The 23,088-nt window shown below is 55.0% G+C and overlaps 1 protein-coding gene across 4 annotated transcripts in view; it reads left to right on the top strand.

Moving 5' to 3' along the window:
* Positions 1 to 23,088, top strand: part of GTF2IRD1 (GTF2I repeat domain containing 1) — a 113,290-nt gene that overhangs the window by 53,138 nt on the left and 37,064 nt on the right. For 2 of the 4 annotated variants that reach the window (XM_059896399.1, XM_059896402.1), the window contains 10 exons: positions 4,725 to 4,750; positions 5,694 to 5,802; positions 6,678 to 6,715; positions 7,157 to 7,237; positions 7,836 to 7,925; positions 14,641 to 14,688; positions 15,595 to 15,660; positions 16,766 to 16,949; positions 22,250 to 22,299; positions 22,519 to 22,575. In XM_059896399.1, coding sequence (XP_059752382.1) covers positions 4,725 to 4,750; positions 5,694 to 5,802; positions 6,678 to 6,715; positions 7,157 to 7,237; positions 7,836 to 7,925; positions 14,641 to 14,688; positions 15,595 to 15,660; positions 16,766 to 16,949; positions 22,250 to 22,299; positions 22,519 to 22,575 — 749 coding nt within the window. The remainder of the gene's footprint in view (positions 1 to 4,724; positions 4,751 to 5,693; positions 5,803 to 6,677; positions 6,716 to 7,156; positions 7,238 to 7,835; positions 7,926 to 14,640; positions 14,689 to 15,594; positions 15,661 to 16,765; positions 16,950 to 22,249; positions 22,300 to 22,518; positions 22,576 to 23,088) is intronic. The other 2 variants (XM_059896401.1, XM_059896400.1) reach the window with 2 other exon arrangements.

Here is a 23,088-nt window from a genome sequence, read left to right as displayed (position 1 = left end):
CGCGGGAGATGCCAGTACATATCTGTGGAATAAATGGATGGATGGATGAAAGTGCTTGTCCAGATTTGGGCTCGGGCCATCTAACTTGTTAGAGCTTAGGAAATAAACAGGGTAATCGGAGAGAAAAAAATGGTGGGCGGGTGGGGGTGAGGAGACCTGTTTAGGGTGGTCCGGGGGCCTCTGAGAGAAGGTCCCATTGGTTAAGCCAGAGCTGGGAGGTTGAGAAGGGCCGCCTGCACCCAGCTGGGCAGTGTCTGGGTAGAAGAATTGACCTCAGTGAGCAGCCCAGACGGCTGGGGTGCAAGAGGGTGGGGATTGACCCTGAGAGCGTGGAGTTGTTCTGAGCCTTGGGAAGGACGTCTGCAGGGTTGCTGGATGCCAGAGCTGGGGTCTGCCCGGCCCCCTGGCTGCTGGGGGAGAATGGACTCTAGGGAACAGAAGCAGGAGACTGGCGAGGAGGCTGCTGCAGCCGTGGGCCAGGCCGGCGTGGTGGGCACGGGAGAGAGCAGCTGGGGTGGGGATGGAATCCGAGCGGTGACGGGATGTGCTGGTGAGTGGACCGTGCAAGTGGGGAGGGGAGTGGGGTGGAAGGCTCACCCCCATGTTTCCAAGTGAGTTCACCTTGGAGATGAGCAGGAGATGGAATTTTCAGAAGCCCAGCTGAGAGGTCAGAAGCTCGGGAAGGAGGTCTGGGGGTTAGAGATAAAAATCTGAGAGTTGGCAGCGTGGGCCAGGAAGGGATCACGGGCAGGAGAGAAACAGAGAAGAGAAGAGAGGGGCAATTCCCTGGTGGTCCAGTGGTTAGGACTCCACTCTTCCCTGCTGAGGGCCCGGGTTCAATTCCTGGTCAGGGAACTAAGATCCCACAAGCCATGCAGCGTGGCCAAAAAAAAAAAAGAAGAGGTGGAGAGGGCCCAGATGGACTCTGGGATCCCCACGTTAGAGGCTGGGGCCAGGATGAGGAAGGGCCGCCAGCAGAGGAGGCTGAGAGTGGCCAGGGAGCTGGGCGGGCATCTCACTGCCACCGAGGGAGGTGACTCTGAGAGTCAGCTCTGACTGTGGGGCACTCCTGCGCAGAACCCTTCACCGCTCCCCCGACTCTCCGTGAGCCCCGGTGTAGCAGCTCCCAGGGTACCACACTCCATCCAGCCTGTCAGCAGCCACTGTGCCCGTCTTAGTGCCGCTCCACCTTCCCTCCTGTTTCTCTGAACTCCTGCCTCCTCACGTACCTCCAGCCTTTGCTGAAGCCCTTTCCTTTGCCTGGAGCTGCTCCCCGCCCTCCTTCCCACCTGTCCTGTCTTTCAAGGCTCACTATTCTGTCTAGAAGCCCTCCCCTGTCCTCAGTCGGAAAGAATTTCCCCCTCCGGCAGCAGGTGGCTTCTTCCCCCCATCCGCGTCCCCACCAGCCCCCCATCACCCTGATCACTGGCGGCAGTGGGACCACATCTGAGCCACCTCTGTGCCCCCTCAGCCCCTACCAGGGGTCCCACTTGATAAATCATTCTGGAGGTGAATTTGAAATCATTCGAGGGAATTCCCTGGCGGTCCAGTGGTTAGGACTCTGCACTTCCATTGCTGAGGGCCTGGGTTCGATCCCTGGCTGGGGAACTAACATCCCGCAAACCGAGTGGCGTGGCGGGGCCAAAAACAAAATCATTCGGCCTTCTGTCAGGCAGTGTCTCCTGTTTTCTAGCTTAAGTCTCTCTTGCTGCTGCCTAAGTCCTTTTCCTTCAGTTGACTCCTGGTAGCAAGGGAGGAGGCTAGGAGAGCAGAAAGCAGCAAGGGCATCCCAGTGACCCCTTACATTCCTGACCATGGTATTTGAGTCCTCACTGTGGCTGACCTTCATCTCCCTCTGTCCAAACTGTAGGTCATTTAATCCTTCACTAGTATTTGCCAGGCGCCTCCTGCAGGCCCAGCCCTTCACTGAGCTCTACTGAGGACTTCACGAAACAGCAGGCACAGTCCCCATCTGCCCCCAGGGGCTACCGCGAGTCATGGGGGGTGGTGTGATGAGTCCTGGGAGCATCAGACAGCATGTTTCCAGGTGTAGACTCGATGACATCTGAGCAGCAAGCCTGTGGGGCTTCCTGGAGGAGGAGGCTTGGCATCAGGCAGACTGGGCTTGAAGCCACACACTGCGTGATAACCTTGAGTAGCACTTCTCTTCTGAGCCTCAGTTTCCTCATTTGTAAAAATAGGGACAATGATGCCCTATTCCTCAGGTTTTTCTCAACATAGTATGAGGAGGTAGACATAACATACCTGGCATGGAATAGATGCTCAATAAACGCGAGTCCTCTCCCTTGACCTCATCTCCTTCACGTATAGAGAAGTACTAAATCAGTGCTGACAACCTGGGTTCGAATCCTGGTCCTACCATTTTCCAGCTGTGTGTCCTTGGGCAAGTTACTTAACTGCTCTGCCTTACTTTCCTCGTCTATAAAATGGGGCTAATGAGGCAGATTCCCTGGCGGTCCAGTGGTTAGGGCTCTGCGCTGCCACTGCAGGGGGCATGGGTTCGATCCCTGGTGGGGGAATCGAGATCCCACGTGCTGCACCGTGTGGCTAAAGAATAAAATAAAATAAAATGCGGCTAATGATTGTTCAGGCCTCATAGTGCTGATGGGAGACTACATGGATGTGAGCAAGGTGCTTAGAACAGAGGCTGTTCCTTTCTGAGCCCCAGTGCATTTTCACTGTTGCACATCCCAGCCTCGTCAGGGAGACATTTGAGATCACATTTGCGATCGTCCTTGCAGAAGGGAGTCAGAGAACAGAGAGCTTAGGAAGCAGCCAGGAGGGGGAGTTTCTGCCCCAGCCCCGGTGTCTGCAGTGGGGGGGATTTCAGGGTGCTCTCCTGACAAAAGGGAGAAGCCCCTCGACAAGGCCTGTGGGTCTTGTTATTAGTGGAAGGGGGCTCCCTGGCGCCTGGGTCCCCACTCATGCCCAGCCCTGACCCCTGAATCCCCGGTTCCCCCCAGGACACAAGCCCAGAGCGAGAGGCTGAGTTCACATGTGTCGGTTCTACCTAAGGGAGGACTTCAGAGGGAAAAGTGTCTGGAGGGGGTCCTAGAACTCTGCAGTGTGCAACAGCGACCCTTGGTCAGCGCTCATCAGGTGGGCCCTTCCAGGCCGGGCAGCCCATGAGGGCGTCTGGCACAGCATTGGAGCCACGTCGGATCAGACCTTCTCCCTGTCATCTGTCTCCCCCCATCCCCGCCCGCCAACTCCACTAGGAACTGCAGGCCAAGGTCTCACACCCCCTCCCCTGTGCTCCCTGATAAGTAAATATAACCATAAATAATAAAACCTGCTGTTAACGCTGGGAGCCTCCCCGTCATTGGGTGGAGCTGAGGAAGCATGCCTCATCGTGGAAGCCAGTTTCCTCCAGAATTATTCCCTGTGGCTGCTTCTCGGCCTTGGGGGACCCAGACGAGCGTGAGCCTCCAGGAACAGTGGGGGAACCTGGCGCCTCTCAGAATGAGAACAGGACGCCATGCTTGGGGTCTCACCGCCCCGGTAACCCACGCTCTGCCTTCTGTCACTGACCTTTTTGCCTCTGTTTGAATTTCCCTCTGGGCCCGCCTTGGGCACTGTCGGCCCCCTTGTATTTGGACTCAGACGAGCGGGACTTCATTTGTCCCATGTCGCCTCTGGGGGTGCCAGTTGAGTGACCAAAGCCCTGTCCCCTTGTCCAGCCGCTCCGTGGCACGCAGGCTCTGCTGCAGGCCCCCCAGGCCAGCTGCCTGAGGCACCCCAGCCCGCTGGGAGCCACCCTGGGGGGTCTGGGAGCAGAGCAGAAAGGACAGCAGCCCTGCGGGTAGGCGGCCAGGTGATCCCAGCTCCCTCGCTGACCTTTACTCCATCCTCGTCTTCCAGGAATGAGAATTCCAGGTGTCTTAACAGGGTGACTCAGGAGTCCCCAAATGGCCCCTGGGCCCCTAGCCATCCCCCCTCCAAGCCATCCTCTGTGTGATGATGGAGTGATCTGAGGGTCCCATGCCCCCTGGGGGCTCCCCACTGCCCACGGTGTAGAGACCACATGCCTGGGCACAGCACTGAAGGCTGGTCACCTCCCACAGGATGCCTCCAGCCGGCCAGATGGAGCCGCCAGCCCTCCCTATGCCTTTACCTGGACAACCTCTCAGCCCTCCCACCTGGGCTTGCCACCCCCAACTCCGTGAAGTCTTTCCTGACCCCCTCCCTGCTTGGGCCCCCTTGGCTTCTGAGACACACCTGAGGGGTCCCACATGTCACGCTGTGAGGCTGTGATCTGGGACGCTCCTGGCTTGTGCCATTGACGGAGAGCTTCCTGGGAGCAGGGCCTACCCCGTGCCTGTCGCTGAGACACAGGTGGTGGTGGGTAAAGACTGCGGAGCCCTGGTGGGAAAGGGGTGTGAGTTATCCGCCAGCTGTGGCCGAGGAGAGCTCAGGGCTGGAGGAAGCCCTGCCCCCCAACCTGGGTTGTCGAGATGAATAGGTTGGACCCTCCGGGACCCCCACAGGGGCTGGCCAGTGCCTCCCCTGGCCGTGGAGAAATGGTTTGGGATGTCTGGTTGTTTGGGGGTATCTGGCTATTCTGGACCGTGCCCTCTCCTGCCCCCATGTGAGGCCAGCCCGGTGCCCAGGTCTGTGGCCATGCACGTGGGACTCGAGTGACCATCACTGAGGGGACCTGGAGGCCGGCTCCCCTCTCATGCCCATCTCTCCTCTCTCCCCAGGATGTTCGATGAGCGAATTTTCACAGGTATGTGTGGGTACCGTCTAGTCTGTTCTGAAGCCACCAAGCTGATGCCCCCAAGAGTGCTTGAGCTGCCACCACACCGGACCCGAGGGAGCCTGGGTGTGGCTTCTGTATCCGGGGCCCCCAGCTCCCAGGTGCAGACAGGCTGTCAGGACATCCCCTCCAGACATGGGAAGCCCTGGATGGGGAATAATAAAGCTGACGTTTGCTGAATACTAACATGTGATGGCTACTCTCCTAAGCTGTTAGCGTATTTAATTTTAATTTAATTTAGTTTTCAACAGTCCTATAAAGCGGGTTCTGGTTTTTTCCCTAAAGTCTAGCTAGTGAGCACTGGGGTCTAGATGCAAACCGAAGTGCCCAGGCCATGACCAGTAGGTGGCCTGCCTCTCAGGAGGAAGAGATGGGCTCTGCCAGGTGCAGCAAAGGGAGCACGGATCTTGGGGTGCAACATATCTGAGTCCCAGTACCGGCCCTACCTCCCCCCAGCTTTGGGACCTTGGGCACGGTCATATGGGCCTCAGTTTCCACATCTGTGAAAAGATAAGAGCACCATCCTCTGGGTTCCTGGGATAACTAAATGAGAGAATGGTCCCATGGTACAGCCTTGGGAGAGACTCGGTCCCTTTCCCAAGGGCTCCCTCAGCCCCAGTAGCATAGCCCGTGTCCTGAGGTCAGGACAGCCGTTTCTGGCTTCTTCCTCCTGCCCAATCCTCTGAGATCCCCGGCATCCTTATTCCTCATCCCAGGGGAGGCATCTCTCCCTGGACCCCTTCCTGGCTTGGCTGGACATGGAGGCCACAAGAAGGAGGGACAGAGGCTAGACCACACCTGAGGGGTGCCCCGAGGAGCTTCCCCCAGAGGCCCCTGCTGGGTGCCCCACAGGCAGAGGAGGCTGGAGAGCCTTCGCCCTGACCGCCCTGCCCCTCCCCGGCTCTGCCCCCAGGGAACAAGTTTACCAAAGACCCCACAAAGCTGGAGCCAGCCAGCCCGCCCGAGGACATCTCTGCGGAGGTCTCCCGTGCTGCCGTCCTGGACCTGGCTGGGACTGCTCGGTAAGGCCACACCCCGGCTCTACCCCAGCTCTGCAGGGAGGAGCAAGGCCTAGGGCTGGCCGGAGGATGCTGGGCCCAGCGTCTCACTCCACCTGGACACCCCGCACAGGCACCTGTGCACCTCACCCCACTGTGGGCCAGGGAGAATCTAAAGGGACCCAGAAGGAGAACAGAGATTTCGCCAATTTTCTTCCACCTGGAGGACTCTTGTCACCCCTTGGGATCTAGCCATACGTTATCTAGTCTCAAAAGCCTTCCCTGGCACCCAGACTAGGTCAGGAATCTGCCGTGCATGTCCACAAGGCCTCGCACTCAGCTCACGGCCTGGTTGCCATTCACCAGTGCCCCCCACCCAGGCCAGGGATGGGCCATCTCTCCCGGAATCCCCACGTCCAGCCCAGGCCTCCCCGACAGTGTTCTATGAATGAACCGAATCCTCCATCCCAGGGTCCTGCCCAGCTTCACTCCCCAAGCCCCTCCCCAGACTCCTGAACCCTCTCCAGGCGGGTGGTCCCTACAGCTCTTAGTCCCCCCGACAAGCACTGATCAAACCCTCACTGCACTAAGTGGTGGGGCTCCTAGACTGGCCAGACCCAGGCCTCAGGAGCTCCCAGCTGGTGGGCAAGGTGGACGCCCAGAACGTCACCCCAGGATAGGGAGCAGGAGCTCGGGTGGGGCGGCCAGGAGACTGTTGTCCAGGAGGTGGGACACTGGGAACCTTGCTGGCGTGGGGAGGTGGGGCGTGGATCCTGGTGGGATGGGAGCAGATGTGGTCAGGGGTACATCTTGAATTGGCAGCCGCCGTGGGCCCCTGACTGCTTGGAGGGGGAAAGCTCGGGCTGATGCCATGTCATTTCTCGGCTTCCTTCCCACAGGTCGGACAAAAGCAGTCTCTCTGAAGACTGTGGGCCAGGTGAGGAGCTGGACCCCACTGCATGTGTCTGGGGTGGGAGGGCGTCCACCAGCCCCACTCAGCAGCTCTGGGGAGGAGGCCGGCTCAGACCATGAGCCTGGGTATTCATGAATGTCCTCTGTCCACCCCTGTCCCCTGACCCTCCCCCAGGCCGCAGAGCATGCTGGGAGCTTGCTGGGGGCCGGGAGGGGCAGGTGGGATGTGGGTGGCTTTGTGGGAGACCTGGATTCGGGTATCACCTCTGCCTCCACATCCCTGGCGATGCAGGCCTCAGTTGCCAGGTCTATACGTTGTATCTACCTATAGCTCAGACACCAGGGCTGACGTGACTTTTCCTGGCACTACTAACAAGTCACAGACAGGAGAATGTTCAGGAATGACTCCCCTGCCCGGCCAAGCTCACGCCCACACTTGACCAGATCCCTCGTTTCCCCCTCACAGGAACCTCCGGGGAGCTGGGTGGGCTGAGACCCATCAAAATCGAGCCAGAGGATCTAGATATCATTCAGGTCACTGTCCCAGGTAAGGCCTGATCCTGCCACCCCCGCCTGAAGGTACAGGGATTGAACACCACCGTGTCCCCTCCCGGGCTGTCCTGTTCTGTCTCCCGAGCACCTGCGCCGGCCAAGAAGGGGTCGCCAGGCCACTGTTTCTCTGGTCTGATTGTGAAAGGGTGCAGCATTGCGTGTGCTTTCTGTAGCCACATCTGCCCTCTGGGCTGGGGGTCAGGTCTCAGCTCCGACCTTCCTAAAGGTCCCCGCAGCCTTCACCTCTCTGGCCTGGCTTCCCTGGGATTTGAGAGGCTGCGGGCGAGAAGAAAAGGTCATTGGAGTAAGAGGATCTGAGTTTGCCTCCAGACCTGGATCCCTCTGAGCGTCAGTTTCCACATCTGTGAAGAGGGGCATGTACTTGTCATCTGGAGGCTCAGTATGGGGTAACCACAGGCTCCAGGCCCCTTGGGTCCCCGCTGTCCTCTGGCACAGCTACCCTCCCAGAGTCCAGGGTGCAGCTTCCGTAAGGGTCCTGCTCTGTGGGCGTGCTGGGCTGGGAGGTCCCTGAGGGACCGTGACGGGGTGGGACAGACAGAAGATGCTGTTGTCATTTGGAGTTTTGCCTCCAGACCCTTCCCCAGCCTCTGAGGAAATGACAGACTCGATGCCTGGACATGTGCCCTCGGAAGATTCCGGTTACGGGATGGAGATGCTGACTGGTAAGAAATGGGCTGGGGACCCACCTCCCTGGGATGTAACAGGGAGAGGGGTGGGCCAGGAAGCCTCTAGACTTTTCTTGGTATTGACTGTCCCCCTTAGGAGAAACTCAGTATATGCCTGGCTCCCCGATCCAGGCCAGGTTCCTTTCTGAAAACTTGAAATAGGCCTTGAGTTAATATTAAGTCTGGTTACTATGTCTTTCCCAGGAGCTCCCATTTGGATAAATTTGTTTGTTTATTCAGTAACTATTTACTGAGCACCTACAAGGTCCTGTGCAAGGTGCTGGGGACAGAGCAGTGAACCCAACAGAACAAAGTCCCCGCCCTTGTGGGCTGACATCCCAGTGCAGGGAGACAGGTAGTAAGCAAATCAATAAGAAAAATGAGGGAATTCCCTGGCAGTCCAGTGGTTAGGATTCCAGGCTTTCACTTCCAGGAGCCCGGGTTTGATCCCTGGTCAGAGAACTAAGATCCTGCAAGCTGTGCAGTGTGGCCCCAAAAAAAAGGAAAAAGAAAAATAGAAAGTCAGATGGTGGTAAGTGCTATAGGGAGACACAAAGCCAGGAGGGGAAGTATTAGGGGCAGGAGGGGGTGGTTATTACAGGATTTGAGTGGTCAGAGAGGACCTCACTGAGAAAATGACATTGGAGCAAAGACCTGAAGGAGGTGCGGGCAGGAGCCGTGTGGATATCAGGACAGAACTTTCCAGGCAGAGGGAGCAGCATGGGCAAAGGCCCTGAGGTGCGCTATGCCCAGCATGTCTGAGCAACAGCAAGGAGGCCGGGTGGCTGGAACAGAGTGAGGTGGGGAAAGGGAGGTGGTGGGTGAGTTATGCAGGGTTGTGTACATCAAAGGAAGGACTGGAGACTTAACTCTGAAGAGACAGGAACCAGTGCGGGGGTTGGCGCTAATGGAGTACATTTTAACAGTGTTTACTCTGACCGTGGAGCTGAGAACAGACTGCAGAAGATCTGGGGACAAAGACAGAAACAGACTCTGACGATAATTTAGGCAAGAGGAATGGTTGGGCAGGTGGATAGCAGCAGGGAGAGGGTAGGGTTCTGTGGGTTTTGTTTTTTAAAGTTTATTTTGGAAACGTTCAAAACCACCCAAAGTTGAAAAGAATAGCTTAATGAATCTCACATGCCCAACTCTCAGCTCCAACCATTCTCAACAGATGTTATTATTGATAATAAGTAAGAATTATTACACATAGTTAATGTTTTTAAAAAGTGAATCATTATAGGACTTCCCTGGCGGTCCAGTTGTTAAGACACTGCGCTTCCACTGCAGGGGGTGCAGGTTCGATCCCTGGTTGGGGAACTAAGATCCCGTGTGCCGTGTGGCACAGCCAAAAAATAAAAAAAAAATTTTTTTAAGTGAATCATTATAAAGACAAATAGTATGTAAATTATAGAAGGTTTGCGGATATGGCAGAAAACAATATTAGTACTTAGATGATTTGAGTTTGGAAGGCTCTGTATAAAGGGATGCAGGGCCAGGGCAGGAAACTTTAGGAAGATGGCTGGAATTTGTTTCCCTTGCCTGTGATGTCTGGTGTGGGCTTGATTAGGTGGGGAGAGGGGTGGGTATTTCTTAAGGATACTGTGCAAAAGCATAGTAGGTGTATTTAAATGAACAGTGTGAAGAAATCTCATAATGTTCAATGTGAAAAGCAAGTGCAGAAGGATATAGACAATATAGCACTTCTATAAATTTGGAGATGTAAAAATAGTATTGCTAATGTTTTATTTTAAAAAATCGTGTGCAAATATGACAAAATGCTAATGTGTATTCATTCCGGCTGATAGGTCCATGAGTGTTTGTTATAATATTCTGTATGCTTTACTGCACTTTTTAACTTTTCCCCTACCAAAAATAAACAAGTGACTGGAAAAATAAATAAGAAGGTTTCCTACAGGCCCAGATGGGTGGTGCCGCGTTAATTGGTGACAGAATAAAGGCAGAATATCTCTGCTCTTCGTCTGCTTCCGTCTTCTCTGTCAGGGAGAATGGTCTGGAAACAGGAAAGAGTGAGGAGGACCTGGGAGTCCAGTTCAATAAGGAGATATAAAGGGTCCCCAGAGCAGCTGTGGATGAGTGTGATCTACGGATAATACCTAAGACGTCCATAGGACGTGAGAAGTCACAGCTGACAACAGAGATAGACTTGGAGATGAGGTTTTGCCCAAATTGCAAACAGGTGGACCGTGCGTTAGTCCCAGGCACAGTTCTGGAAGAGATTTCTACATGGGCGACTGTGAGTCATCAGAGGGGACCCAGTGTGGGGTCATCCACAGGACTGAGTTGGCTCATACGACATCAAGATCTCCAGATGACCCTGGGCCAGCTGCGGAAGCTCCTCATGATCTTTATAAACAAAAGGGTTTTGACTCTAAATGCAGTTTTAAGTATTGTTTTCAATTTAAATAAAAGTTATTTGAATTTCAAGCAAAAAAAAAGGGAGGGCTGCAGGGGGACCCCAGCCTCCACATGGGGAAGGTTTCCCCTGTTGTCCTGCAGGGCTTGGTCCTTCCTCAAACATTTGTCAGTTAGTTGGATAAAGGGACCTTAGGCAGCAAGATTATGCAATTTGCAGATCCTTGGGGAGGAATGGTCAGTCCATCCAAGAATGATGTTCCCCATGGCCTTGACAGACCAGAACACTGGGCTGAAACACACAAGAAAAATTCACAGCCCCAGGACGGGTGTCATGGGTTGTGTTCCCTGGGGCCCAGTCTCTGAGATGGAGTTTAATGTGTGGGGTGTTTATTAGGGGCTGCCCTTGGGATCAACACCTATGTAAGGGAGGGGACCGAAGCACAAGGGGGACGAGGGAGAAGGCAAGCCATGATCTGGCTGCAGCAACACGTCTTCCAACCCCACGGGGAGCTCGGAGCCAGAAAGGCCCCTTAGAGTTGCTCCCCGTTGCACTGGATATCCTGGCCTTTATACCTCCACCTCAATCAGTCACGAGATGCGGGCCACCCTGGAAGGGCAGTCCTTGAAGGGGCAGCTGCCCGCTGACCACACTCCCCGCTGCTAGGCCAACAAGCTCTTCCTTGAAGGGGATCTGAGTAGTAAGTACATCCCAGTACCTGCCACAGAAGAAGAGAGAGACAGTAAACAAACACATGCAGCCACAGAGAAACAAGGGCTTGAACAAAGGGGCATCTCTTGCACCTTTTAACTCAACAGAACTTTTGCTGAGCACATGGGGAAACGGGCACAGACCTGGTGCTGGTAAGAACGCAAATGGGCAAATTGCTTTTTAGAGAAATTTGTCAGCTTGAAGAGCCATAAAAATGAGCACCACCACCCCCTCCCCCATACGTCCAGCAGGAACCGGGTCCGAGGAAATTGTCTGAAATGTGAACAATGTTTTCTGCACAGAGATGTTCGTGCCAACGTTAATGATGACCATGAAAAATTGCAACAAGCTGGTCCAGCTGTCAGGGAACTGTTAATGGTATCCTCCTGATGGACTATTAGGCAGGCACTAAAAATAGGCAACAAGGGAGACTGTAGAAGACGCAAAACTGATGGTGTGTACAACTGTGTTGAAAACATAATCACTGTTTTGGGGGGGGGAAATATCAAAAAAGTAGCTATGTTAGGTTAAGTGATTTATCTTTGTCACTCCCTAAATCAGTTGCGATGTGCTTTTAATACCTTGGTAATGAAGAAAGAATATTGTCAGGCACGGACTGGGCGTGAGTGGAATTGGAAGCAATCCGGTGACTGTGTGGGGAGTGTAGTGGACCAAAGGCTCAGAATGAGCTGACAGTGTGGCCTGGTCTTTACGAGGTCGCAGGTCACCTGGCTGCATTCACAGCAGTATTAAGAAGACCGAGGGGGATTTCCCTGGAGGTGCAGTGGTTAAGAATCCGTCTGCCAGTGTAGGGGACATGGGTTTTATCCCCGGTCCGGGAAGATCCCACATGCCGTGGAGCAACTAAACCCTCAAACCACAACTACTGAAGCCCGCGCGCCTAGAGCCCATGCTCCGCGACAAGAGAAGCCACCGCGATGAGAAGCCCGCGCACCGCAACGAAGAGTAGCCCCCGCTCACCGCAACTAGAGAAAGCCCGAGCACAGCAACAAAGACCCAACGCAGCCAAAAATAAATAAATTTAATAAGTTAAAAAAAAAAGAGGAAGACCAAGGGGGTCCCGATCTGGAGGCCCCTGGGATTGGGGGGCCGTGGACCAGCATGGTGCCATTTCTATTGGAAAGGCTTCTCCCAACTGGTGGTGTTACTGTATTGTACAAATCATCCCTCATTTGCTCACCTGGTGCCTTGGGCATCTCTGGTCATGCCCTCGATCGTTTACCAAGGTTGAAAATGGGGAGGCATTGAGCACATGGACGGGTTTGTTCAGGGTAAGTAGCCCAGCCCCCATGCCAGGGGGCGGGGGGAAAAGCAGGCAACTTTCTCACGTTTGGAATTAGGGCCCCCAAAGTACACAGGCCATCATCTCCTGCTGCCTTTGAAAGAGCCCCCCGCCCCCCAGGAGAGGACCTGGCCCCGCTTCCTTCTGTTTTCAGGGTCCTATAACAAAGGCTGGCAGAAGCCCCTCCTTAGTGACCTCTGCTTAGTAGAGCCACAGAGCTGAGCTGGTTCCCTGTGGGTGTCTGGGTCCGGTCATCTCCTGCTTGGCTCTCAGATTGCTGCTACCGCCTGGGGGTGGCCCTGCACACACGGACAGCTCAGAGCGGGGACAGACTTCCTGGTCTCCCCTCTTGTTCCTCTCAAGCCAGTTCGTGAACTTGATCGGTGCTGCCGCTGTGACATCTGGGCATCTCCCTCCGCCCTGAGACAGATCCAGCTCCCTGATTCAGGGAACCCTCCCTGGCAGCACTGCTTGTCCCTCTGTCCCCACCGGACTCCTCTCCTCCTGTCTGCCCCTCTCTGTCTAGAAACGGCAAAGATGATGTTGATGAGATTGGGATCCCCCAGGGGCTTCCCCTGAGACAGGGGCCTTCGTTCATTTGGGAGGAGAGTCCGGGAAGGGCAGTCCAGGTACGAAGGGGGACTGGACAGGACAGCAGTGCCGTCAGGCCGGTCACCCCTGTGGGCAGCTGAGCTGCGGGACCACAGGAGCCCACGTAAGTCGCACGCCTGAGTTAACGCAGCTGAGGAAGCTGGGAGCTGGGCTGGTGATCTGCCCTCCGTCACTGGCTGAGAGCTGTTTCCAGGCATTGATCCCAGCCCTTGTACCTTGCTGGTCTGCTCCCACAGCCAGAAAAAAGCCTCCAGGCAGAGTCAGGTGGGCCCAGCATCTACCTGCCCATAGTGTACCTATTGCCATGAGGAAGATTTAGGCCGAAAACTCAGGCCTGGCCCTTTTTAAGTCAGAGGCTGAGCATAGATGAAACCTTCCAGAACCTTCCGGGCTGAGCCCCAAGGCTTAGGCTTGTCTGGCAATCCCAGATGCAGGCTCCCCTTCCCTCCGTCCGTGAGTGGGCCTTGACCGTGGGCAGCTCTCCCAGGATCAGCCTCTTTCCTTCCCACTCACGATCCCGTCTGGACCATCCCTGCATTCCTCATCACCGAGCGTCCTCTCCACCAGCTGGCCAAGAGCAGACCCGGGGTCCGACTGCTCCACCCCTCACCAGCTCAGCCTCGTGTCAGGGGCTGAGAAGGGCTGTTTAAGGGTTAGCCCTGCCTGGGAAAGCACCTGGCAAACACACGGCAAACTTCCTAAGTCGCAGTTTCCTTCTGGTTGTTTCAAGTGTTGAAAGTCCCCACGCCTTCCTCCAGCTCTTGGCATCAAAGAGCTGCTGCTGATGGAGGCCCTGCAGCCCGCTGGTCGGCCTGTGCCCCGCCCCCTGCACCCCACTTCCACTGTCCGCACTTGGAGTTCATCCTCCTGCGGAAATCCGCCATCTCTGAGTTTGTCACCACCCTCCCCCCACACACTGTTCCCCCCTCCCTGCCTGTGTCCCTCTCCCACCCCACTGCTTTCCCTGGACGCTTGGGTCCAGCCCAGGTGCACCCCCCCATCGGCCCCCCAAGGCCAGTCTCACCCCTCCCCTGTACAGCTTGAGCCCTCACCTCCCCTGTTGTTCACTGTACCACGACCTTGCGGCCTGTTGGACGGGCACCTGGGGACAAGGTTGGGTCCCTTGGGCCCAGTCCAGAGCCAGTGTCATCTTGTCAGACGCCCCGGGACCACATGACCCTAGATGGCTCCACGCCCCCACCTGCCTTTCCTCCATCCCCTTATCCAGCCATGCCACGTGACATGTGGAATCGTAGTTCCCTGACCGGGGATAGAACCTCTGCCCCCTGCAGTGGAAGCGTGGAGCCCTAACCACTGGACCACCAAGGAATTCCCTCTGTTTTTCTTTACGGCATCACCGCCATCTGGCATCGTATGTAATGTCTGACGTCACATGAGGAGGACAAGGCTTTGTCTTGTTCCCATGTGTCCTCAATGCCTAGAACAGAACCTGGCAGGCAGTAGATGGAAGGATAGGCTGGTGCAGGGCTGGTCTCCATGGGGTGTTTACCAAATGTCACAGGATATCTGGTCTCTGAAGCTCACATGGAGGCGAGGGCAGGTGCTTGTGCAAAATTGGAGTCCCTGATCCCATCTGGGAGTCACCATGCCATGCTCCAGAGTCTGGGCCTGCCGTTCCCCACCTGTCTGCCCTGACTTTGGTGGTGCAGGAGATGATGAACATGGCTGTCTGGCACCCTCTTTTTCAGACAAAGGCCCCAGCGAGGACCCGCGGCCTGAGGAGAGGCCTGTGGAGGGTGAGGCACTGTTCACCCCCCACTTTTCATGCCCCCCCACGTCTCCTCCCCTCCCCTGTCCTGCATCTCCTTTTTGTCTCTTCCCAACACCGGGTTTGGGGGTGGGTGTCCTGTGGGCTGCCTGAGTTGGGAGGAGGTTTGTGGACCTGTCTTGTAGAACTAAGAGGTACACAGTCAGAGGTAGAAGCAGCTCTTTCTGGTAAAGGAAATTGTAAGCCTTTCTTATTTTGTTTTTATATACGCCCTGCCTCTTTCCACAAAGGTTTTAAGGCTGAGTCTTCCTGAGCAAGTCGAATTTAGGCCTGAAAGCACAAAATTGGCTTTGTGTCCAATAGACATGTTCAATCTCAGGAACACTGCTCATTCCCACCCTGCGGAGGGTGGGAGTAGGACAGGCAGGGAGATCAAGGTGAGGATGGGTCTGTTTCCACCCCTGGAACGGAATGAGTGGGTGTCAGAGGAGAGGAGCATCACTTTCCCAATCCCAAACCCAGCCTGGCAGGGGAGGAACTCTGAAGTTTTAATCAACATCCACTGCCACCTAGTGGCGGCATACTTAATTTGCAGGCTTAGAGTTCACGCGCTAGCTAAGTCACTTATGGTGCTGGTCTAGAGTGACATTCACACAGAAAGGCCCATGGTCATTCTTAGGCCTCAAAACCTTCCATTCAGTCCTGGTAATGCCCTAGATCCGATTTCACAAGCAGGTATTTGAGTCTCAGAATTGTGGACCTGTCTGCAGGTGTGCCACTTCTGAGGAAGTAGGTTACCTGCCACCATCACCCTTCCCCATTCCAAGGTCCCAGCGCAGGGTCATTCTTGGTGCCAGCAGACCTAGGACATGAGCTGAGAAGCAGGGTCCTGCTGCCACTGGGGAGGCTCACCAAACTGTTCTTTGCCTTTCAGACAGTCATGGTGACGTGATCCGGCCTCTGCGGAAGCAGGTGGAGCTGCTTTTCAACACGCGATACGGTGAGCGAGGAGCCGGGTAGGGTCGAGGGCATCCAGGCCTCCCTCCAGCTGCCCTGTTTTCAGAGGGCCTGACCCCCCATCCCAGCTGCTCCCTGAACAGAGACAGGGGAGGGAGGGACCGGAGGGTCTGGGACCCACTGGGAAAGGGCTGGGGCACTGCAGGGGCTGCCACCCTGCCCCTTCCTCAGCTCTAGACCTCCCTCCCGGGGAGACTGAGGCACTGCCAGAGAACCCCACCCTCTGAAACGCGGCGTCCCCACCTCCTCCTTCAACAGGCTCACACTCACTCACAGTCTGCCTCAGCCTCAGCTTGCAGAGGCCACTCTGACTGCTGTCACTGCCCCTGTGTCCCCACAGACACCCTCGTTCAGGGTCCTCAGGAGGACAGATGGACAACAAGATCTTTCCTACCAGAAAGACCAGGAAAGAGAACAGGGAGGCAGGGAGAAGCCTACTCTTCATTCAGCCCTTGTGGTTGGCCAGGCACTGGCGAGGTGCTTCACATGAGTTCTCCCATCCCATCTCACAAAACGCCCGTGTCCTCATGCCCATTTTACAGATGAGGAGAATGAGGCCTGGGGAAGTGATGTGGCTTGTCCTAGACCCCACAGCTAGTGAGCGCCAGTGCCTGGCCTGGGCCTCAGATCTGTCTGGGGCCCAAGGCGTGGTGTTGGGCCATGCAGGGGTTTGGGGTTATTTATGGTGGCAGGGGGACCCTCCGGAGGGCCTTTCGGGCAGCACGGGGACAAGTGGACTTGGGTGGAGCCGATGCCAGGTCTCACCAGCCGTCAGCAGTTTCTCCTGCATTGCCAGGGTATGAGGGCACGAACTGAGCGTAGGTCTGGGGGCCCCACTTACTTGGGTTCACATCCCCCAGCTCTGGGGCCCTGAGACCTGAGACAGGTCACGTCCCCTCTGGGCTCTGGGTCTCTTACCCACAGCCTGGGGCTAACAGTACTTACCTCAGTCAGGAGGATTCAACTAAGGGCTAAGTTTCAAAAGGGCTCCAGCACCTGCGGCCCCCCCCATGCAGACGTGGGAGGTGGGAGTTGAGGCCCGTGGCCCCATGGATCTGGGTGGCCCTACAGCAGCCGTATCTCTGCAGCCAAGGCCATTGGCATCTCGGAGCCTGTCAAGGTGCCCTACTCCAAGTTCCTGATGTACCCAGAGGAGCTGTTTGTGGTGGGGCTGCCTGAAGGCATCTCCCTCCGCAGGCCCAACTGCTTCGGGATCGCCAAGCTCCGGAAGATCCTGGAGGCCAGCAACAGCATCCAGTTCGTCATCAAGAGGTAAGGCCCGGCCGGGTCCACGGGAGCCCTTCCAGGCCTGCCCGGTACCCAGGAGCAGCGCCAAGTAGCCATCTTCCTCTTCAGACTGGGGAAGGCTTTGTTTTTAAAGAAGATAGGGCATTCGATGAGGTTTGGCCTCAGCTGAGCAGGCACGAGGTTGCCCAGGCCCAGCCCAGGCCTGAAGGACCTTAAGCAACCAGACTAATGCCGTCTCAGTCCCACGAGAACAGCCCCCAGTTTACCCAGCTGTAGAATGGGAGTACACCCACCAGCTTGATCTCCTGGATAATTCTGAGCATCCTCTGGGCCAGGGGGCATCCAGGCTGAGGACAATGCCCCATGACCCCAGGACTGGAAAATCAGGCATTGGCATTTTGAGTCCCTTCTGTTTCCTCGGGCATCTAATTTTTGTCAGCGAGGACCCAGGGAGCTCCAGTGTATCCAGCCTTTGTGCCAGCTCAGATATAAAGTCCCTTTGGAGGAGATGGAGGCAGCTACTGAATTTTTAAAAGATGAGGGAGGACCTGGGGTGAACTGTTTCGTGTGTTTTTGCTTCTGCGTATTAACGTGATGTCTTATAAATTTACTTTTGGTTTGGTTGGAAGTGACAAGAAAGAGGAGACTCTTAAGGGTTTGTTCTCCCTGGGGGAGTAGATGGCCCCCAAATTGGGAGACTCACAGTGTCCTTCACACCTCGAGTGGCAGGCTGGTGATGGGGTGCGGAGCAGGGAGCTCTCTCGTGGGGCCTGGTTTGCTCCAGGAGAAGCAGAGAGGGTGGTGCTCCAGGAGATGCAAATAGTGGACACGTGGTTCCTTCCTTCCACAAATACATCTTGAGTGCCCACCGTGTTCCAGGAGTGATGCAGCAGCAAATGCCACCGAGTCCTGCCCTCGAGTTGGCTGACCTCACGGAATTAAATCATAGTACAGTATCAGGTAGAGATAAATGCTATGATGCAGGTTAAAGGGGCAAAGAAAGAGGGGCAGGAGGAACCTGTCTATGGAGGGGACTTTGGAGCAGAGACCTAATGAAGCAAGGTTTGCAAATTATTTTCAATGGAAGAGCATTGAAGCAGCGGGAACAGCAGGTGCAAAGGCCCTGAGGCAGGGACATCCTTGTGTGTTTGAAGTGTAGCAAGGCGCCATTGTGACTGGTGCAGGGGGAGTGAGGGAAGAGTGTGAGTGGCGAGGCCCAAGAGATAGCAGGAGCTGGATCATACAGGGTCTTAGACTGGTTTAAAGAGTCGGGATTTTATTTCAAATTTAACGAGAACTCACCGGAAGTTTTTCAGGAGGATGGGCAGGGGCAGAAACGGGGACCAGTGAAGAGGCTGTTCCTGGCCCAGGGGACAAGGTGGCATCTTGGATTAGGTAAAGGTAGGGGTGGGATGGTGAAAAGTTGTCAGAGTCAGACAGTGTTTTGAAGATGAGGCTGGTAGAATTTGCTGATATATGGGTTGTGAGTCTGCTGTGTGTTATGTTTGAGGTGCAGGGAGGGTTGGCAGGTGGATTACGGGGTTCAGACTCAGGAGAGAAGTCGGGGTGGGGACAAAACGTGGGAACCTGTCAGCATTCAGGAGGGACATAGCACATGGGGGCTGCTTGCCTCATCCATCCCCTCAAACTGAGAACTGGAAGCCCGTGGGTGACTCACAGGCTCCTGGGTCTAAGTCCAGCTCCTCCTGTTACTCCCCCGACCTTGGGTAGGTTGTTCAGGGTGTTAAATGGGGCATACTGTACCATTCATGGGGTGGCCCTGGAGGTCAAGGTTTAGCAAAAGACCTGGCACAGTGTAGGTACTCAATTAAGATGGTTTGGGTTTTTTTTTTTTTTTAGTATCAGGTTTATTGAAGTTTAATTTGCATTCAGTAAAACTCACCCTTTTAAAATGCACAACTCTTTGATTTTTGGCAAACTCACACTGTCACATCACTACCATCAAGATACAAAACGGTTCCATCACCCCACAAGCTTCCCTTGTGCCCCCTTGTTGGCTACCCCAGACCCTGCGACCTGGTAGTTGATCAGTTTTTTTGCCATTTTACCTTTTCCAGAATGTCATATAAATGGAATCATACATTGTGCATCTCATTGGGTCTGGCTCTTTCAGTCAGCTTTTGAGATTCATCCATGTGGTTGCCTGTATCAGGAGTTCATTTCTTTAGATAATTCGTTTTCTGAATGCCAAGTGAAGAAAATGATTCAAGTAGGAAAGAGTGATTAACTTTGTCCAGTGGAACAGTTGGGGTGTTAGGATTAAGGACCAGTTGGGGTGATTCTAAGGGATAATTGGAGAAGAGAGATTGAGCACTTGAGTATATTTATTTTGTTCTTCATTTAAAAAATTAGCCAAAAACACTATTGGGAAAATTAGTGAAAAATCGCCACTTCTCATTAATCTTACTTCTAAAAAATATGTATTTTGGGGGTGATGTAAATGTTCTGGAATTAGAAGTATGGCTGCGTAAACAACTTTGTGAATATACTATAAACCACTGATTCGTGTACCTTAAAGAGTGAATTACATCTCAATAAAGTATAAATGTATGTGTGTGTATGTGTGTCTTATGTATGTACGTTCGTATGTGTTTATATATATAAACACACACACACATATATATATATATATTAGCTTGCCAGGGCAGCCATAACAAAGTACTACAGACTGGGTGGCTTAAACAATAGAAATTTATTTCTCGCAGTTCTGGAGTCTGGAAGTTCAGGGTCAAGGTGTCAGCAGGGTTCGTTTCCCCTGAGGTCTGTCTCCTTGGCTTGCAGACAACCACCTTCTTGCTAAGTCTTCACATGGTCATTTCTGTCTGTCCACACATCCTTGGTATCTCTCTGTAACCTAATCTCCGCTCCCTATGAGGACACTAGTCAGATTGGATTAGGGCCCACCCTAATGTCCTCATTTAAAGACCTTATTTTGAAATACAGTGAGCCTATAAAAATATATATGAGAAATCATCACTTGGAGGAGATATCACTGATGGATTGATTTCCACCTAAACCGGAATTCCATGTCCTTCTAAACAGCCTCCAGACAGCAACTGCCAGTTGATGAGAGTTGGCACAGAATCAAATCAAACTCTCTAAATCTTTGATCAAAAAACATTCTTAACCCAGATTCTTGAACAAACATGTATCCAAAATTTTCATATTCTTTTGTGCATTCTTCTGGGAATAGGGTCCCTTGCTTTCATCATCAAATTCTCCGAAGTTAAAAAAAAAAAAAAAAAAAAAAACCTTGGGAAATTTAAAACCATGGGTGGATTCACACGGATGGGAGACTGAGGTCCAGGGGAGGAGTGGCAGAAGGTCTGTCTGATTGCAGTGCTGCAGGGCAGTTCTGGTGCCGACCTCCCAGACTTCGCAGACCCCACGGATTCAGGACACAGTCCCCAGCAAGACCACCCCCACTTCCAACATCAGCTACAAGTTCAAAGGTCCCTAGACCACCGACACTCCTGAGCAGCTGGCTGCAAATTCAGGGGTTCCCAGGACCCCTCCCCAAGTGTGATAATTAACTAGCACGACTTACAGGACCCAGGAAAGCACTGTATTGCAATGAGAGTTTTATAGAAAGGATGCAGATCAGGACCAGCCAAATGAAGAGACATAAAGGACAAAGTCTGGGAGGGACTGGACGTGGGGCTTCCATCCCCTCTCCCTGTGAAATCAGGGCCCATCACCCTCCCAGCACATTAGTGTGTTCACCAATCAGGCAGCTCCACCGACCCCAGTGTCCACACTTTTACTGGAATTCATTGCTAGCCTTCACTGGATTACTGGCCAAGTGATTGGACTGTCTCCAGCCCCCCTCCCCTCCCTGGAGGTCAAGAGGTCTGGCTGATACCAGTGGCTTGACAAGCTCCAGACAAGCTACATTATACAGCACTGATTCTAAGTGCCCCATTTTTGGTGCAACCTTGTCCAGCCGTAGCAGGCCTGTCTGGGTGGCGGGGGTCTGTGCTGAATGGCAGGCTGAGGGCACTGGGGAGGTCACATTGGCCAGAGGAGGGCTGACAGGGCATGGTGGGTGCAACAGGTACCAGAATCACTCCTTCAAATCTCCCGAAGGGAAGGGATGCTGGACCAGGGTTCAGTGTGAGGTTGGGTCTGTGGGTGAGGCTTCCCGGGGAGGTGCTGAGCTTTTCCTCACAGGGGTGTCCAAGCAGTGACACAGGAGACCCTGCCTGGGAGTGAGGCCAAAGGCCAGACTCTCAGGGCGCCGCCCCCCCATCAGGTGGATGAGGATCTGGTGTCCCTCCTGGCAGCGGGCATCTGTGCCTGACACAGAGCTGGGCTTACAGGGCCAGGGAGCGAGGAGGCACAGCCCTGCCTTGGATCACAGTTTCAAGAGCTGGAAAAGCCCTCAGACTGCGTTTAGACCCCCCATCACTTCCTCTCTGCCTTCTTATGGGGAAACTGAGGCCCAGAAAATGTAATGATTTCCCCACAGGCACTGAGCAGGGCTCCCAGCTCCCAGGCCAGAGTGCTTTCTGCGGTCCTGTTGTGTCTTCAAGCATGGGTTTATGAGGCCCGTTCCCCTCTGAGCCAGGGCAGGGTTATTATTCCATTTCAGATGAGAAAACAGGCCTGGGGTGGGAGGGGTCCCTCAGCTGGAGAGGCTGCGGGCGAGGAGGAGGGGATACCTAGTTTGAACTCTGCCCCTCTCGCTGTGTGGTCTTGGGCATGTTACTCACCTTTCCGATGCCTCAGTCTCCTCTTCCTGCAAGTGGGATGATGGAAAACAGTGCCTACCTCAAGGATGTCGGCGGGTTACCTAATGTGAGGACGGGCTCTGTGGAGTCTGCAGGGATACAGACATTAGTGTAAAGCTGGGTCTGTTCCCCGAGGCCCCGACTCCAGAGTGAAATGGTGTCAGCCAGAAACCTTGGACCTTCCCTACACCTCCAAGATCTTGCCACAGTCAGTCCCAGACTGTGTCTACGCTTCAGACCAGCTCCGTAGGAAGGCGCCCAGACCACGTGCTCTGACCCTGGCCAGTGGCAGTTACACAGCATCCTGGAACCGAGAGTGAGGGCGTCAGCTCCACCGGGCCAGGACCAGGCTGGTTTCGCTCCTGGCTGGATCCTCAGAGCCCAGCGCAGCCCCCAGATCACACACGTGGGTCAGCAGGACAGCTGCCTGGGAGGCAGAAACCCCAGACCTTGACTGTCCAGAGCCAGGAGCGCCCACTGCACAGATGTGCAGACTGAGGCCCAGGGGGAGAGCTGGGTAGTACCGGGGAGCCCTGGAGGGACCTTGGTGATAGCCCCACTTGTGTCTTGCAGGCCTGAGCTGCTCACCGAAGGAGTCAAAGAGCCCCTCACGGACAGCCAAGGTACCCTGCGCAGGGTCACGGGCCGAGGCGCGGGCCGGGCGTGGGAGGGGTCCCAGGCTTCTGCCATCACCCCTCCTCCTGCTTCCTCTGTCCTGGTCCTGTCTACCCTGGCATCCCCCCATTGCCCTCCCTGCTGGGTTTGCCCCCACCAGATACCACCTCTGTCCCGGGTCCCAGGAGCTGCCTGCTCACCCTGGCTTCTCTCCCCCCCGCCCCCAGAGAGGGATTCCGGGGACCCTCTTGTGGACGAGAGCCTGAAGAGACAGGGCTTTCAAGGTAAGGTTGCAGCTCAGGATGGGGTCCGCAGTCCCAGTGCCATGACCTTGACCTGGCTTGGGTTTGGAGGGCCAGGCTAGGGGTGGGAGGGGCTGGCCGCCAACCTCAGGGCCCCCCGGGGCCTGAGCGAGGCGGGCGGGCAGCCAGGCAGGGCTGGAGTTTGCCAGCTCCAGTGAGAGGCTCCGCAAGGTGGCTGGGGGTTCAGGGGTACAGGGCGTGGGAGCCGGCCCGCTGTCCCTCTGGGGAAGCAGCTGACCTGCCCGCTTCGTATTAGGCAGCCGGCCGCCGTGCTCTTAGTGCTTTGAAATCCGAGGAGAGGAGGTCACGGAGGGCAGGGAGGGCTCTCCGGAGAAGCAGGGCTCTGGTTGGGCCAAGGAGGGGTGGGAGGACGTGAGTTTGGAGGAAGAGGCGTGGAAGATGGGGAAGCCTGAGTGCAGGACTGCGGAGAGGACCGGACGTGAGAAACAGACGCAGAGAGGGGCCAGGGTCTGACGGGGGAGGCTCCCTCCCCAC

Source organism: Balaenoptera ricei, chromosome 15 (assembly GCF_028023285.1).
Source record: "Balaenoptera ricei isolate mBalRic1 chromosome 15, mBalRic1.hap2, whole genome shotgun sequence".
Lineage (NCBI taxonomy): Eukaryota > Metazoa > Chordata > Mammalia > Artiodactyla > Balaenopteridae > Balaenoptera > Balaenoptera ricei.
This window is presented reverse-complemented; position numbering and strand designations above follow the sequence as displayed.